Source organism: Coturnix japonica, chromosome 2 (assembly GCF_001577835.2).
Source record: "Coturnix japonica isolate 7356 chromosome 2, Coturnix japonica 2.1, whole genome shotgun sequence".
Classification (NCBI taxonomy): Eukaryota; Metazoa; Chordata; class Aves; order Galliformes; family Phasianidae; genus Coturnix; species Coturnix japonica.
Window position 1 is genome coordinate 107,623,971 of NC_029517.1, and position 18,451 is coordinate 107,642,421.

The 18,451-nt window shown below is 34.9% G+C and overlaps 1 protein-coding gene across 3 annotated transcripts in view; it reads left to right on the plus strand.

Moving 5' to 3' along the window:
• Positions 1–18,451, plus strand: part of HNF4G (hepatocyte nuclear factor 4 gamma) — a 58,316-nt gene that overhangs the window by 39,378 nt on the left and 487 nt on the right. For 2 of the 3 annotated variants that reach the window (XM_015855806.2, XM_015855804.2), the window contains 9 exons: positions 1,505–1,673; positions 3,734–3,828; positions 7,132–7,238; positions 10,650–10,805; positions 12,680–12,767; positions 15,335–15,487; positions 15,689–15,925; positions 16,422–16,544; positions 16,918–17,317. In XM_015855806.2, the coding sequence (XP_015711292.1) occupies positions 1,528–1,673; positions 3,734–3,828; positions 7,132–7,238; positions 10,650–10,805; positions 12,680–12,767; positions 15,335–15,487; positions 15,689–15,925; positions 16,422–16,544; positions 16,918–17,036 (1,224 nt within the window). In that variant the 5' untranslated portion in view covers positions 1,505–1,527 and the 3' untranslated portion in view covers positions 17,037–17,317. Of the gene's footprint in view, positions 1–1,504; positions 1,674–3,733; positions 3,829–7,131; positions 7,239–10,649; positions 10,806–12,679; positions 12,768–15,334; positions 15,488–15,688; positions 15,926–16,421; positions 16,545–16,917; positions 17,318–18,451 lie in introns of those variants that run through there. The other variant, XM_015855805.2, reaches the window with a different exon arrangement.

The following is an 18,451-nucleotide window of genomic DNA, read 5'->3' on the forward strand; positions in this document are numbered from 1 at the left end:
ATTAGAACTATTCAGAGAAATTTAACTATCCACATTCAGACATGTTCTACAGTTCTGTTGAATAAACTTTGCAAAATCAAGTCAATTTCCCAGACATTTTCTTTCAGAATATTACCCAATGAAAACAAGTATCCACTGCGGTGGCGCAGTGGTAGGAATACCACTTGCAACACCAGAGGCCCGGGTTCGAATCCCCCCTGTGGCGCAAGTGGTAGAAGTGCCGCTCTGCTACACAGGAGGCTCGAATACCGGGGGTTGGACTCGATGATCTCTAAGGTCCCTTCCAACCCACACGACACTGTGATACTGTGATACTGTGATATATATGTACACACACACATAAACACATGGAGATACAAGTCATATTGTTACAAAAAATTTCATCATTACATTTAAATATTTTAATTAATCTTCTGTGTTCTGATCCAAAATCAAGAAAGTCTGAAGTAAAGCTTTTGTATTTTTTAAAAGAAGTTACCCTGTAGACTATTTTTAAAAATAATTTTTTGGCCATAACAAACCCAATTTTAGAACAGTAAATTTTCAGGGATCTGAATCCTTACCTTTTTTATTTTTATTTGAACATTATTTAATGTGATTCTAATCAACTATGACTCGGTACAGGAATAAGTTAAGGCTAATTTTTTCTTTGTCTAAGGAATTATATTTACATTGTAAATTCCTTGGGACATAAGCAAAATTTTATTGGGTTATTGAATGACACATTCCAGATGGCTCAACTGCAATATAAATAATGTCTATCAACATTAACAGTTCTGCTTTTCAACATTTTTACTCTTAATGAACTCATATACTTCTTAATGCAGGCTTGAATATTTAAGTACTGTTAACCTCTTTTCTCTGAATAGTCACAAAAGTTTAATGGATACTACAGTTTTCCTTCCGTAAGAACAGAAGCATACTCAGAAAAATATAATCAGAAAATATGTCTGTTAAGCCTTTTGACTCAAAGGATAACAAACATAACTGCTCTGATTTTAGGTGAATTCAATGTTTACCATGTTCAATGATTAAATGTTGAACATATTTAGATAATATTCTCTCACACAACTTTTTAGTCAATCCTCCTTTGAAAAAGTTGTTCAAGGAAGTAAAACTAAGTCCTCTTAGCATTTTTTCCTTATGTCTACTGTACTTTTTAAAAATATAATTGATTTTTTTCAGTGACAGTCAATAGTTACTGCCTTCTCCTATTAGACGTAGCATTTGATGTCTTTGCCAGCTATCCATGTAATGCTGCTTTATGACAAAGTTTCTCTTGTTAGTTATAATACATATGTACTTAGAATGTTACATTTACTTTATTACCCCTTCCAGTTGGAAACAGATCAGAATAAAATTATTTGTTGTTGAGAACTTCATAAATTCTGCTATTCTGACTCTAGCAAACAGAAAAATCCTTATTTTTTAAGTATAAATTGTCCATGTCCTACTTTTTCAAACTTTGTCCATAATTATATATACTGTTCTTGCCTCTTTTCAGACAGTTCTGGAGAACCTCTCAACATGAATGCTACTGACAGTGGGATCAGTAGTCTCTGTGCAATATGTGGAGACCGAGCAACTGGAAAACATTATGGAGCTTCCAGCTGTGATGGATGCAAAGGTTTCTTTAGACGCAGTATACGGAAAAATCATGTTTATACATGCAGGTATTTAAAAAGTTAATCTAGAGACACTATATTAATAAATGTACACAAACATTACTTTCCAACATTTTCAGGATTTTCAAACTCACATAGGAGTATTTTCCGCTTCTTCTGAAGGAATTCTAAGATGGAGTGTGCGGGGATGTTATGTTCTTATAATGTGGAAAAAAAAATCCCTTTATTTTAAGACTAATGAACTGGACCACCTATAAATTGCTTCTCTGATGTGGAATCTTTGTAGTACTACATATACTCCTAAAGGCAACATATTAAGTCAGCATTTAAGGCCTCATGAAAGTATTCTATTCATTGATGGTGGGTTGTTGGTTTTTTTTCACTTGTAGGACTTGCAGACAAAATGCTAAGAATGAAAAGTTACCAACAATTTAATGAGCATCAAGACAGCACTTTCTGAAAATCGAACCTTAATTATCAAAGCCAGGCTGAATGGCTTAGGCGTCTTATATTAGTTGGGGTTTTTTTGTTTGATTGTTTTTCCTATGTTAAACTTCTTATCACTACTAGAACAAAAAAATGTTTATACAAGTATAGTATACAAGTTTGATACTCAGGTATCTGTTTACTGGGGAAGATCTGTCAGTTTCCACATGTCCATTAACGAGGTAGATGTAATTGCATTACTGAAGTGCAGTCTCTATCTTTTATTTATGATTATAAAGAATCACAGAAACACAGAACAGTTGAGGTTGGAAGGGACCTCTGGAGCTTATCTGGTATAACCTCTTTGCTCAAGCTGGGACACCTAGATCAGAGTGCCCAGGACCATATCCAGAGTGGCATTCTCTGAAAACCTAACAAAACAAAAGAAGAAAAAAAGAAAGAAAATGAAAAAAATATTTTGTATTTTCACTGGCCATTTGGAAAGTGTGATTCTTAACTGATTTTTAATTTTTAGTCTTAAAATTGTTCCTTATTAAGGCAGTCTCTGTAGAGAAAATCTAAGATTTATGAGTCTTTTTTTAAAGACAAGTCAATTATATATACACATCTTCCCACTTCAGTGATGCACAGCTCCTTTTAGTGACCATTTCCCTCTTTGTCAATCTGAACTGCAACCTGCTAACTTTTCTGTGCTTAGCTGCCCAAATTGTCATTCTGCAGGTATGTGTGCCATGTTTGAGGAATTGTTCTGTGTGTGCTTGAGTCCTTAAGATGTCAGTCTTAAGCCATGCACAGAATATATTTGTGAGTTTACACAGATAGATAGAACTGAAAACTTTCTTTCTGGTCTTGTTGCTGGAAATGTTGTTTGCTCCACTCTTCCTTGGATACTTAACATTCTTATTGTGGATATACAAGGCAGATACTCACTGATCTGCCATGATCATAGACATGCTTCTAAAATGGTGTAACGAGCTGATATAACTGTCCAAGCAGAGCTCTGAAGAAGATAAATCTATCTATGTATCAAATGCACAACAACAACAAAAAGGCAAAAGCAAGTGGAGAGGAGGGGATTTCTCATGTACATTTCCCTTCTGTGGATGTGCGTGAGAGCCAGGAAAATTTTCTTGCAGTGTCACACTATGTGTGTTTCCACATCTTTACTTTATTGCAGTATTCAGGTTTATTTTCCTCCTGTTTCCTGTTTAATTTGTCACCTGTGATGATATTACAGGTAACTTGTTCATGTGTTAGCTCCTAGAAGGTACCGGTTTTGCAGGAATGGGTGGGCTGGTCTGTGCTGGTGACCGTTTTCATCAATTATCCTGTCCTGCTATTCATATCATTTCATCCCAACCCTTTCTGTGTAGGCAGTCATTTGCTTATCTCACAATAAAGCATAACTCAAAAATATTCCATTCTTGACCATTCTAATTTGTATCTTATACAAATACAATAAGTATTTTATGCATATACACATGTGCCCACAATTTAAGGAGGCATGGAATCTCTCAAGACTGACTGATAGGGAAAAAAACTACAGAAGAAATTCTGTAGCTACAGACATAATTCTGAGAGCACAAATTAGTTTTCCTCTTCATAACCAAGGTTGCGCTTTATTAATTCTTTGTATGTTTACTCTTTTTTGTCTCTGATAGATTCAGCCGACAATGTGTTGTTGACAAGGACAAAAGGAATCAGTGCAGATACTGTCGTTTAAAAAAATGTTTTCGAGCAGGAATGAAAAAAGAAGGTAATAGACTCATTTATTATTTGATATGGCCATAGTAATAGAATCTAAGTTTAAAAATTTAATCAAAATTCCAACTTTAATCAAAATTTAAAAAAAAAAATCAACAACAGAATAATTAAATGGCAAATCTGCTATAGTGCCTGTATGAAGGATATTTATACTGAGGTGAAGTATGCATCATCTAATTTTCTGGTGAGTAAGCAGTTTTAACACTGGGCATTATCAAGCATGACAGGTTTAAAGTGAATCTCAACTGCTTAATCCATGAATCCTGGCACCAAAATTCATTGCTTTCTAAATGTTTAGCCATTCGCCTGGAAAAATTCAAAGCACAGGATTTCAATTCTAATTTATATTTTTTTCCAAATTTGAGTCATAAAATACATACTTAGCATTGTGTTTCTACCCTACTTAAGCTACAGGGTAGCTTTGTTTTTAATGTTTGAAACTCTTCATGAAGAAGTGTGAGGTAACTGTAGTAACTGTTAGTGGAGTGTCAACAATCAGAAATATTTCCAGTCTCGCTGGGACTTAAAATGTGTATGTGACATATACTTGTGCGTATGTGAGAAAAGATACTTATGTCTACCTGACAAATGTGAAGAAACATGGATCTTCTGGTGATCTTCTTGAGGGCATGGAAGGATCAATGTTATCACTTTCGGTTATAATATAGTGGCAGAAGGCCTCCTGATCTGGTTCAAATAAGCAGTCAGAAATGATTATTTTGTTCTAAAATCTATGTTTTCTCTGATACTTTTTGCTACCAGTTTTATTTGGAATATGATATGTCATGTGGAAGACCAGTCTGCAATGGGAGTGCATGACTGTCCTGTACTGTAACTAGTCTGTATCAGATTTAGTCTATGCATTGCTTTCCTAAGATGAAGCAAGCTGTTTCTTAATCCTCTTAAGTTTCTGTAGTATCACACTGCTTTGCTAGTATTCAAGTTATAGTATGAGATAACAGGATTTTTTTCCTTGCAACTCCAGAGGAATAGTCTAGCTAAACAGGTAGTTCTGTGCTTGTATGAAATAGGTTTGATATTTTTGTGGAACATTATAGTCTTCCAGAATTTGAACCACTAAAATCAGCAGTGTGTTGGTAGTCTAACATGAAAAAAAAAAAAGGAAGACTATATACATAGCAGCCCTAGAACTTCTGCAAAAAGCAAAGCTTTGTAGAATTTCAAAAGGGGGAAATAAAGAACATTTTAGCTCAGAAGGGACGTCTGGAAGTCATCTAGCCCAGGCTCCCCTTTAAAACAGAGGTAATTTCTGGGTTCAGTCAGGTTGCTAAGAACTCTGTCCAGCCTGGTTTAGGTAGTCCCTAAGAGAGGGCATTTCTCAACCTCTGTCAGCAACTTTTTCCATGGCTTGACAGCCCTCCCTGTGAAGATTTTCCTTGTAATATCTAACTGGAATGTCTCATTTTGCAGTTAGTGTGGTGTCTATTGACTTGGCCTTTCACTGAACATGTGAGAAGAATCTGGGTCTACTTAAATTAGACCCACCTCCAACTTAGTCCTCTTTTTCCTATAAAAACAACTACTCTGTCTCACCTTGGACATCATGGGCCAGTTTTCCAGTGTCTCTTGTTTACTGGTTAGCCCAGTACATATTTAGCTAGTGTGAACACAAGGCATACTGCTGACTCATGTTATAAATGAAAATATATATTCTGTTCAGAATTCTAATCTCATTTATGCTATTCTGCTTCTTTCAGTTCCACTACCTATAAAGCTTTCATTTTCCCCCACATCCAAGTCATGTTTATTCAAGGCTTCCAAGTAGTAAAATAATTCAGGAGACTGAACTGTAGATTTCACTGCTCATATGCTGTTAAAGACCTCTCTCTACACCATCAGGTTATCTCTTACAGCATAAGTGTAGCATAGTCAGTATGATATATTTGTAGCTTGTTTCCAGGAAATCGCTTTCTTTCCTTCAAGGCAAAGGTGAAAAGGGCTTCAGCTGGTAGAGGCTATACAAGCCCTCTTTGAGCAAATGTTCCCCCTTCCTTATGGAGTCTGAACAAAGGCTCTGGAAAGATAGACAATTCAGTCTATCTGAAATTATGCATTCCCAAAAAATAATAGAGGCATTTGCCTATGAATTTCAAGTGACTAGTGACTTTCACTAGTGATTGGCAGAATAGCTTACTATTTTATTAATTTTAGTTAGTATTGACATTATTTTAATTAGCTATGTGACGCTAAGCTTCTGAGATTAAAAGTGAGTGTTTATTCTCCATTTTTTTTAAAAAGGTTATATTTTTTGACTCCCTTCTTCAAGCACATTTAGTGTTTAGTGTTTATCACTGAGCAACATTTCTTATTGTGGCTTTAATAAAAGGCCCATCATTGAATGTCCTTGGCAAAAAGTTACTACTCCTCAGGAATAAACTATGTGCATTGTTCAGACAAGCCCTGCAAACTATTCAGTTTTTTATTTATTTATTTTCTTTTTTATTGAAGCCTTTGGAGCTGCTCACAAAACAGCAAACGTATCTTTGGAAATAAAGCTGCTGCTCTTAAAAGATGATGAGATTCCTCGTGCAGTAAAAAATATTTTGATCAGTATAATTCTTTTTTTTTTTTTTCTCCTTTCTTTTTCTTTCCTGGCCTAACCTTGGACATGCTCTAGGTTGCAGAAATATCTGATTGATAGTTTTATTTTTCATTCTTCCTTGAATTCAGAAGTAAGCCTTGTTGCTTCATAAGCCTTGCATGTACTGATTAAGGATTCCATATTTGAAGTCCTTTCAACTACCTTTTCTGTCCTCCCATGGGACAAAATTTATCTGCCTGGAACCCTTTTGGTGCTTTTTTGTTCTTTAATTTCTTACTTAGTTAATCTTCTGTAAACTAGCTAGGAATTCACAGTCACAGTATTATGTTTAAGTCTTGAAATTATTTTACTAGGATATTTAGTTCATTATTCATTGCTGTATCAAGGTTTCTTACAGGAAACTATGTCTCACTCAGACATTTTTTGTGGTGTTGTACATCCTGACCTATTCAGCAGTACTGAGATGTCCACTTCTGTCACTATCAAAAAACATCATTTATTGAAGTTTAGTTTCTAGATACAATTAGTTATACTAAGTTTTATAGACAAACATCATAATGTAGATAAGGACCATGAACATGTACTGTCATTCTTTCTCATTACTCAGAGCTGAAAGCACAAGGTTTTTTAAATGCCATACTTTTTATTCTTATAATTATCTAGTAAGCCTCTGTCATAATATTGTGTTGCAATGTTTACAAGTCAATAAATGAGACAATTATTCTCTTCCAGCTGTACAAAATGAACGGGACAGAATCAGTACAAGAAGAAATACTTTTGATGGCTGCAACATTCCCTCTATTAGCACACTGTCACAAGCTGAGACACTTTCCCGTCAGGTACTGATACCTTCCATAAAATTCTTTAATGACTTCAAGAAAATATTTTCTGTGGTTAAAACCTTTCAGATTCTCATTGTATTCAATATCATTTTAGAGATTACCTTCTTCCTACTTCCAAAATATACCCATTTTCCTCTTTCCAATAAAGAATCAGCAACAGAATTCATTCTTAAAGCAAAGTCAATATAAAGTTTCTACTTTGTCCTGGACAATATGTCCTAGGCGCCTTTCTTAATAAAGCTTTATGATTCTTACTGCTTTTAAATCAGTTGCTGTCTCAGGCAGCTGGTGGCATCTATCTGTTCTTTAGGCTTGCTTTCCTATGAAACATTAGTGAAAAAATTGTCAAAACACATTACATTTCTAATAGGTGTGGGCACTCATTTCCTTACATTCTTTTGAAAATCCCATTTTCAATTTCCTTAGGTATTATAAATAAGGCAAACAGAAGTGTTCCAACTGAAAACTCTATTCTCAGCTTTCTTTTAAATTTTCTTTGTCTCATCTGAACTTCATTTTCTTTTTTTTTTTTTTTTTTCCTATTCAATCAATTGCTGAATGGAACAGTCTCCAGTCCTTTTCTGCAACTGAGATAAATCATGGTCATTGATTCTGCATTCTTGCACCTCTTGCTAACTTAGAATTTAACTGCCACCTTTATGATTTCATGTTGACTGATTTATACATCCCCAAATGTTCTGTAATCTCATCCTTTATCAGCATCCCTCTTAGGGTGGAACTGTCTGTGAAGAATTGATGCGGGAATTACTGGGTGATGGTCTTTGGCAGATATTGTGTGTCTGGGCAGATGAACATAATGGACCTTCCTACCTTTCATAGCTATGCAGTATGAAAAATATACCTATTTTACCTCCTTAGTAATTCTTTGAACTTGCTTATTATGCTTTTTAGTGTGTGCACGTGTGTGTCAGTACCTTAATCATTTCCAACTGACGCATGCAGTTCAGGAATAAGAGCTTTCTTAAAGAGAATCACATCCTCCAGTCTTTTCTGCCATGAAGTTTTTGTCAGCTGGTACATTTCTGTCCTAAAACACTACCTTGTGCATTCACACAAAAATTTATTATTCTTATTGTTTGATATGGTGCAGTAAAAGAGAATTGCTTCCAATATGCCAAATCTTAAAGGCCAAGAGGTTATTTTAATGTGATGGAAAAGCCAAGTTCTAGAGGTCCTTGTTTTTGCCTCAGTTGAATGGGCCTGTCATAGCTCAGTCCTGAGAAGAGATTTCAAGAGTTTGGTAGTGTCATACATCATACGGTAGAATCATAGAAAGTCTTGGGTTGGAAAGTAATTTAAAGACTATCTAGTTCAAATTCCCCTTGAGAATGGTTGCCACCCACCAGATCATATTGCCCAAGGACCCATCCAACCTGGCCTCGGTTACCTTTAGGGAGGGGGCTTCCACAGCTTCTTTGGGCTACCTGTTGCACTGCCTTACCACACTTAATTAATTTCCTCCTAACATCTAACCTAAATCTCCCTTCTTTTAGTTTAAAACTGTTCCCCATGGCCCTATCACTCTCAGGCTGTGTAAAAAGTCCCTCATGTTAATAAACTTCCTTTAAGTACTGGAAGGCCACAGTGAGGTCTCCTTGGAGCCTTTTCTTCTCCAAGCTGAACAAGCCCATCTCCCTCAGTTTTTCTCCATAAGAGAGGTGCTGCAGCCCTCTCATCATCCTCATGGCCCTCCTCTGGACTTTCAACAGCTCCATGTCTTTCTTGCGCTAGGGGCCTCATGCTTGGATATAGTACTCCCAATAGGGGCTCAGGAGGGTGGAGCAGAGGGGGACAATCACCTCCCTTGCCCTGCTGGCCACCCCTACTTTGATGCAGCCCAGGATACTGCTGGCATTCTGGGCTGAAAGTGCACACCACTTGCTTGTGTCAACCACAACCCCAAGTCCTGTACTTGGTCAAGTATTTGAGCTTTGAAAATGAGGAAAAGGGTGGCATTCTTCTGTTTTTAAATTTCATATTAAAATAAGGAAAATATTTTTTTTTTATCCCCAAGGATTGCTAGTGAGGATAAACTGTGCAAGTAAAATTCTTCTCCCACAGACTGAAGGTCTTGGATCATGTAAATGTGTAAGGGACATGCTGTGCTCTCAATAGAGATTTGTCACAGGCATTCCTCAGGATGATATGAATGTAGTGTTATTTTATCTTGTTCATCGAGCTGGTGACACCCATGTTGCAAATCAGAAATGAGGAGCAACAGAGAAAGAGGAAAGTTCTCAGCTTCATGTCTTTGTAAAGACATGCAGTCCTAGTAGTTCATAAGGAATCCTGAACAGAAGTTCACTGACTAATTTCAGCACATAGTCCATAATCTTGTAATTTTTCAAGTTGTATAGTTTAGGATATTAAAGGATAGAGTGTTTCAAGTTCATGAGTCATTATGTGTAATGATTAAAGAACCTGCATGTTCTTTTCCCTCTTGAACTAACTTCTAGTCGGTGGATGGTGATATATCTGTTTTTCTAATAAATCAGAGAGCCTCCTGCTATGAGAAGCATGGTTCAGATGGTAAACTGCCATTAGTATCCAAGCTGTTTTCATTGTTTTAGGAAGTGCTGGGCTTTATTTCAGAAGTACAGCTCCCTTTGACCATCCAAGTATAGTGGGATTTCACTATGGGTCCCAATGTGTGATTAAAAACAGATCTGAGAATGAGGGGTTTATGGCAGAAGTCAACCTAAATAGTACCTACAATCCTGAAATTTGTAACCACAAAAAATAAAATGGTTGATTATTATTTATTTATTATTTTGAGGGGGACTGGAATGGAGAAATAGCAGTGGGGTTATAGGAATAATCAAATCTCAGGATTTCTTAAGTATCCTTTCTTAAGTAAAATGTAAAGTGAAACTGTTTCAGTAGTCTCATACATTGCTTTGTTCCGTCCCCATTTTAACTTCAGAAGTTAGTGATACTTTCACTAGAATATCATACTACCCATTTGCTCTTTTTTATTCTTTGCCTTTTGTTTTATTGTATACGAACTCTGTCTTTTTTCCTAAAATGAGGTAAATTATAGCCATCTTAAAGGAAAAAAAATAAAATAAAAATCATAACCTGAACCTAAACAAAACAAAACCTTCCCACCTACAGACAATGAAGTCTTTAAAATCTTCACAAATAATACTTTGGAAGGCAGAGCTATTGTACCATGATATGAATAGCAGTAATAATGAGAAATTAAGTTTTATAATTTTTGTGCAGACTATTCTTTCTGTATTGTCTATACAGTCAAGGAATTTCTTAAGTGTATGTGATAACTGCTGTCATTTTTTTTTTTTTTTTTAATTTTTTCCCTTAGTTTGCTCTGAAAATGCAATTATATGAAACTCAACATCATTAATATTTTTCTTTGAATGTGTCCAGATCTCAGTCTCCAGTCCTGGTGCAAGCGCTGACATAAATGCAAAGAAAATTGCTGGTATTAGTGATGTCTGTGAATCTATGAAGCAGCAACTTTTGGTCCTGGTGGAATGGGCTAAATATATTCCCGGTTTCTGTGAATTACCACTGGATGACCAGGTACAAGAGGAGACCAAAGAGAGAACATTAATAACTGTCTTTTTCTTTCTGTTATATTTTAATTTTATGAGAAAACAATGATGCAATGTCTGATCAAATACAGCTGGATACTAGATGCTTGATTTTAAATCTTTTGTTTGTTTGTTTGTTTTTAATTTTGAAGTAGCTCAACCATGGAAAGATGGAGGGAGTTGATAAGGCTCTAGCCTGTTAGAAGAAGAAATCAAATCTTCAGCAAACCAGTAGTCATTTAGTTTTTTGTGTTTTCTGTATTCTTTTAGAAGCAGAAATAACAACTTGAATGCGGAAATGAAAAAAAATCTTGTAAATATTATGATTTTTTTTTATCCTTACAAAGTAGTTGTTTTATGTCCAACTTTCATTATAATATAGATTAAGACAGCCTGTTATTTAATTTGAAGCAGATTGTCTCTGCTTGCAAAAAATAAAAGCCATAAGAATCTTGAGAAAATGACAAGCGTGCTGATGTCACTCCATAGCAAGCAATATTTCATGATGTAATGTACTCAGATCATATTGTAAATAACAGAAGTGTAGAGAAAAAACATCATCAAAACATGAAGGGTTCTTCAGGGTTTTTATTACAGAGGCCTGACATATCATCAGATTTGTATTGCGCCTAATGTTTAGTGTCTTTCAGAGCCAGCCAAGCTGGCACACATAGAATCAGTGTCTTCACAATCTGGTAGGCTGTTTTGTCACCAACTTCCTGGATAGAAGGTTAATTCATTGCTCAGAATCTCAGTGACACCTGATTTAGCTTGAAAATTACTTTGAGAAGTGAAATTGAGCAATTCCTCCTTTTTTCTTTCTTTCTTTCTTTCTTTCTTTCTTTCTTTCTTTCTTTCTTTCTTTCTTTCTTTCTTTCTTTCTTTCTTTCTTTCTTTCATTTTTTTTTTCCTCTTTAGAAGGTTAAGTAATTGGGTTTGAGACTAAAACTGAGTACATTCCCTTTTATACGGACTTTGCTATCTTTGCAGGCCCATGGAATATGATAGATATGCACAAACTCAACAGACAAGTTAAAAACTGTAAAAAAAGAGAGATGTAGTGTTAGATCTTTAAATACAGTGTTCTGCAAAGGCAATGGGAGCAATCAAAAAACAATTTCCTAAGATGACATGAAAAGAAGGGAAGGGTCAGATATCATTGAGAAGTTACTGACTTTACTTAAGTGAAATAAGTCATCAGTACAGATAAGTTAGGGCTGAAAACACACTACTTAAAGAAAGAGTGCATGTTTGGGAAATTTTTCTGAACTTAAGATACCTTCAAAAATTAATGACAAAGGTATTGGGAGTTAAAATAAATGCCTATTTATTTATTTATTTATTTATTTACTTGATAGCTTCTTTCTAAAGGACATTGTGTGTTTATTAATCACATTAATCAACTTGTTTGGGACAAACAATTCCTAATCTTGGAATCAGGTCTTGGAGCAGGCCACTGTGGATAACTTTACTGAGAGTCTGATGAGTCTTAATCCATTAAGTATTCCTATGTGTTGTATTCCTTTACATCACCCATAAAGAATGGACTTGGCTTCATAAGAAAATAATTGTTTGCACAGAGAGAACTCTATTGACTTAGAAGTATTTTGTAGAATTATATGTTTAAGATCATCCCCTACTGCTAAAAGTGACAAAGAATGATAATTTCTTATATAATACTATATTACAATGATATACGGTGGAAGGTTTTTATATTTATTTGGCATTTTACCATATGACCTTACAGTACATAGAGCTAAAGGTTAATATGTATGAGCTCATGTTAATATGTATGCTCATTCATTTTGCCCTTTCTTGGAAGTTACTGCTTTATTTTTAAAAAAATGCTATTTATTTTTTAAGGTTGCACTGCTGAGAGCACATGCTGGGGAGCACCTGTTGCTTGGAGCAGCAAAACGGTCCATGGCATATAAGGACATTTTGCTTTTAGGTAAATATTGTTTTTTATTCAATTAATAATGATGATGTTATAGTACACTAGCAACTGTGTAGTCACTTGAGTAGGACAACTGTTCTGACATAATTAAGGCAATGCATACCTTAAAGGTATGCCAAAGGATATCAGAAGCCACAATTTAGAAATTTCCTAGCAAATGATTTCCTTACATTAGCATCATCTTTGGTATCTTTTTCTCATACAAAACAAACAAACAAACAAATAAAATAATAAGAAAAAAAAGAAATGAAAAAAAAAAGAAATGAAAAGAAAAGAAATGAAAAGAAAAGAAATAGAAAAGAAAAGAAATAGAAAAGAAGAGAAAGGAAAGAAAAAAAAGAAAAGAAAAGAAAAGAAAAGAAAAGAAAAGAAAAGAAAAGAAAAGAAAAGAAAGAAAAGAAAAAAAAAGAAAAGAAAAGAAAGAAAAGAAAAAGAAAAGAAAGAAAAGAAAAGAAAAGAAAAGAAAAGAAAGAAAAGAAAAGAAAAGAGAAAAAGAAAAGGAAAGAAAGAAAGAAGAAAAGGAAAGAAAGAAGAAAGAAAAAAGAAAAGAAAGAAAGAAAGAAAGAAAGGAAGAAAGAAAGAAAGAAAAAAGAAGAAAGAAAAGAAAGAAAGAAAGAAAGAAAGCAAGAAAGAAAGAAAGGAAAGAAAGAAAGGGAAGGGAAAGAAAGAAAGAAGGAAAGAAAAGAAAGAAGGAAAGAAAAATAGGAAGGAAGATAAGAAAGAAGGAAAGAAGGAAAGAAGAGAGAAAGAAGAAAGGAAAGAAAGGAAAAGAAAGAAAGAAAGAAAGAAAAAAGAAAGAAAGAAAGAAAGAAAGAAAGAAAGAAAGACAACACAATACCAAAATCACATAAGAAATCTTCGTTTAAGAAAGGAGATTCATTTAATAATTTCAGTCTCATGAAAACCATTTACCTGGTTCTTTCCTAAAAGCTCTTCAGAAATTATCACTGAAGATTCTGTAGGCTACAAAAGTGGATGGCCTGTTCCCTGCAGCTGTCTTTCCCAACATCTTTTTTCACAGCTGTTTTGATGGCTACCGTGCGTCACCATGCAAAGATCAACCCTGTTTTCCCCTGCCATTTTGGATGTAGTATGGAACAGTGTGATTGTTGCATGTGTAACAAATCATGCAACAGTTATATTCTTGATCAGCACCTTTGCTGGGTTACATAAAGAGACCAGATCTGTTAGCGAAGAGAACGCTGTCACACTGCTGGAGCAACTCTTCCCTTCCGTCACACAACAGGGAGGCAGTCATATGATGATATATATGGCTATGTGCATAATGACGTGATGAGACATTTGTTAGAAATCTTTGACACAGCAATTTGCAAGTCTAAAGTACACCTTACCAAAGATGTCCTCATTTAATATATACATTTCTTTGGGTGTTTTGTAAGAAAGTGTTTAAATCATTTTCGATAGCTGATGTGAGTCAAGACTATGCAGAATATCAACACAAATTAGTTTATCCATCAGTGTTGTAGTGCAAAGGAGTTTTCTGATACTTCTTTGGGTTTGCCTTTCCATAACTGTGATTCAGTTTGAATTTCCATTCACATGTACCTTAAAGTTAAAGGGACATAAAGGGCTTACTCTGAAGATATTACTGACATCAGCAATATTTTCAAATTAGAAAATATACAGATGACTTCTTTGATGTAGTTCTTTCTCTAGCTGTCATTTTACTGACAAAATTAATATAAATAATACTCTTTTATCGGGATTATTAAATAACAAGGACAAATAATGAGAAAATAATAAGCAAAAAATTATAGTCAGCATTACTAGAATCAGCATACATACAGAAAGAAGAAACAGTTTGAGTCTATGCTTATTTCTAATACTTTGAGGCAGATATTTGTGTAGTTTATGAGTCATTTTGGCATGAGTCTCTTGTGATATGTTCATCAACTTTTCCAAATGACTTCGTGGCTTCTGGAACTTCTGTGGTCTTCCCACTGTTCTCGCCACTTATGTTAGATGCTTTCTTGTGCAGTAGTTGATTTAAGATACCAGGATGGTGACTTACCCAAAATGGAAAATTTAAAATGAAAAGAAGAGACAAAATTGATTACTTACTGAAAGTTTTCTGATGCTTCTACATTTTTTTAGAAAAAACAGGAGCATATGTTGAATAAAGAAGCATTCCTGATATCTTCTCTGAAAAGCTGTCTTTTTGCCCTCTGAAAAATCTGATTATTTGTCTTGCAGTATACTGGAGGGAGAAAAAAAGTTAGATCAGTTTACTGGTGTATTTATCTTTTGTGTAAAGGCTTGATTATTCCATGGTTGTGCTACCAAATGTGGACTAATGTGTAACTACACACAATAGCATATTTACCCACACAGTTTATTCACTAAGTGAGAGCTGTAATTGGTAAGTATAACTTTATTTGCATCATGAGAGTTTTGTATGCTGTAAGGGAGAGCTACTGAATGAAAAAAAAATAATTTGATTAAGCAAAATAAAATATATTTTTGAAAACGACATTAATCATTTAGTATACTGCATCTAAATCTTTATGTCACTCTACATGTTGGTCTTCTTTCATTCCCAGGTAACAACTACATAATCCATCGCAACAGTACTGAAGTGGAGATCAGCCGAGTGGCAAATCGAATCCTAGATGAACTAGTTCGACCCTTCCAGGAAATTCAGATAGATGACAACGAGTATGCTTGCTTGAAAGCGATTGTTTTTTTTGATCCAGGTACATTCCTGAAAATATATATCAGAATTATTGTTAATTATTGATTTTGTTCAGATTACATTGAAAGTGCTTTTTGTTGCTATAGCATCTGCTCAGGATATCTAGCTGGAAGGAAAAGAACAAAATGAAAAAAAAAAAAAAAAAAAGATGCTCCTCCCAAATCAAAATTTGCCTTCATTGTATGCTTTTGTCATTTTCCAGATGCAAAAGGCCTGAGTAACCCAATGAAGATTAAGAACATGCGATACCAAGTCCAAATCAGTTTAGAGGATTATATCAATGACCGTCAGTACGACTCCCGAGGAAGATTTGGAGAGCTTTTGCTTTTACTGCCTACACTCCAGAGTATCACTTGGCAAATGATTGAGCAAATACAACTGGTTAAACTATTTGGAATTGTTAAAATTGACAGTTTGCTTCAGGAAATGTTACTGGGAGGTAAGTTAATAACATCTCAAATTTACCATGCTGTATTCTACTGTATTCTATTGCATTTAGCACACAGAGATGCTGAGGGAATCATGATGTAAGCAAGCACCTTGACCAGTGCCACGTTGACTGAGCTTCAAGAAATATAATTGTTAGCTAAATGCTTGTCATGTCTGCTTATCTTGTTCCCTGAGTCCTACAGCCTCAGACTGTGCTGTGTACTTCGTAGTCTTTGCTGGGTGTCTAGACATAGAATTCCCTTGGCAGATTGCAGAATTCTCACAAACATTTCAAGAAATGTGCTGTTAATGCAGTCAAAACAGTGCAAATAAACACAGTGCTTAATGTGATTGAAGTCTGGTTAAATTGTTTAATGAATACCCAGAGGCAATTATTCAAATTGCCAATCAAAATATTTGCTCTGCAGAAATGTAATTATTGCAGTATAAACTGCTGGCAACAACCTGCTCTTCTAAACTGATATGTACTCATGTTATTTTTGCAGGTACTTCTAATGATGCCAGTCATTTACATCATCCAGTACATCCTCACTTGGCCCAAGATCCATTAACCGGCCAAACTATTCTAATAAGTTCAATGTCTGCTCCTGTACATGCAGAACAGATTTGTAAGTAATTGCAAGTTAGCCTTTCATCATAACATTTCAGTCTTACAGTTTAACATATTAATTAAAATGGTGGTCTGTCAGTGCTTACAGTTATTTCATAAAGAATAAAGTAATTGCGCATTAAAAACATGGTTGTAAACAGTGGTAAGAAAGAGTCTTTGACTTAAATTTTATCTAATTTTAACAATATATACATGATATATAGTTGGTTTTATGTGCAAAATTTCTAATAAGCTGAGCTCTCCAACAATGTCTTATTTGCCTAGCATGGCAAGCGTAGAACTTTAGTTGGGATCAGTAGAATGTATATATTTGTGCAGAATTGGATAGAGTATAAAAAAAAAAGTGCATTTCTTTCTGAATTCTTTTTCAGCAACACCCGAAACTCCATTACCTTCCCCTCCTCAAGGCTCTGGACAAGAATACAAAATGTCTTCAAATCAGGCTTCAGTAATTGCACAGCAGTCTATTTTAAAACAAAAATCATTGTGATAATATTTCTTTGTCTTGTTCTTCCTACCTTCCTTATTTCCCTCATTCTTTCCCTTCACTTCTCCCTCCTTCCATTCCTCTTTCCTTTTTATGCACTAGATAATTTGGTAGAAAACTTGCACATTTAAAATCTCAGGATGATATAGGATATTATTTCCCCAGAGCCATTGCTGTGGGTGTTTCTTGAGACCTTTTGTGATTTGTAAAATAATACTGTTCTGACTGCTATGCAGAGCTGTAACTGTGGACAATGCAGTCTGATTAAAATGTATAAAGGTTGATGTTATTTTTAGATCTCTTAAGTGCACAGATTCTTTTTTTTTAAATTTTTTGTTTTAGTTGTCATCTTAATATTGTTTTTTTAGTTGTGTATATAACTTTTTTTTTTCTTTTTTTTCTTTTTTTTTTTTTCCATTGCGACAAAACTGGCTAGGCCTTGTTTAGCTGTGAATTGTAGGTGTAAAAAAGTGGGTTAGCCAAACCAAAGCCAAGATTCCACAAATAAAGCACACATACTAAACAAAACCAAGGAAATACTGAATGGGTAGAAATATTCAAAACGTTTTCAAAAGTACTGATTTGAAAGAAGCATCTCTTTCAAGTAAAATATTAACAAAAGTGTTGAATCCTCCCTGCATATGAATTGGTGTGAATCAGAGGGAAGGCTTGCCATGTGCAAAGATGTTTGAGAACTTTTTGAAATCTACATACGCAGTAATGTCTATATTACTCAATGAGACAGTGCCTAGGCATGGATGTATAGACACCAGAGTGCTAACTTTTATATTATTAAAGAGTTAAAAAGTGGTCTGAATTTCTGATGGTCAGGACTATTACTCTTCCAGACAATTTCTCAGGATATTTTGGTGATTTAGGCCTGTCTAGGGACACTTTTTGCTATGCACTTTCAGTATTGCCATCTTTCTTTACAGAGAATAAGTGTAGGAGCATGGCCAGGGCATGTCAAATTGACCTCATGATGGAAGTATATAGACTTTGTACTGTTTAACTTGCTAATGTAAATGCAGCCATTGTGTTATTTGTCTGTCTGGTGAATGCACTGGCTATCACTCTCAACTTTACTTACAGAATAATTGTATCAGGGCTGCTCTGAAAGTAATGCTTCCTATTTTATTGTGCTGTCTCACAATAGCAGAGGTGGATGTCAATAGAGGGGCAGTCTGACAAAATGGTCTCTGGCATGGAAGTGTTCCTTTATGTGGAAAAAAATGCACCAATTTACATTCATCAACACCTGCTTAATGTATATGGAGGCCAAACAGTGGGCATGAACACAGCGATGCGATGTGCGGTGCATTTCAGGACAGGTGAAATGTTTCCTGGTCCACATAGTGTCACAGTATGAGCCTGAGTTAAAATGGAATGAATGCAGTGAATGGAGTAGACACGCAAAT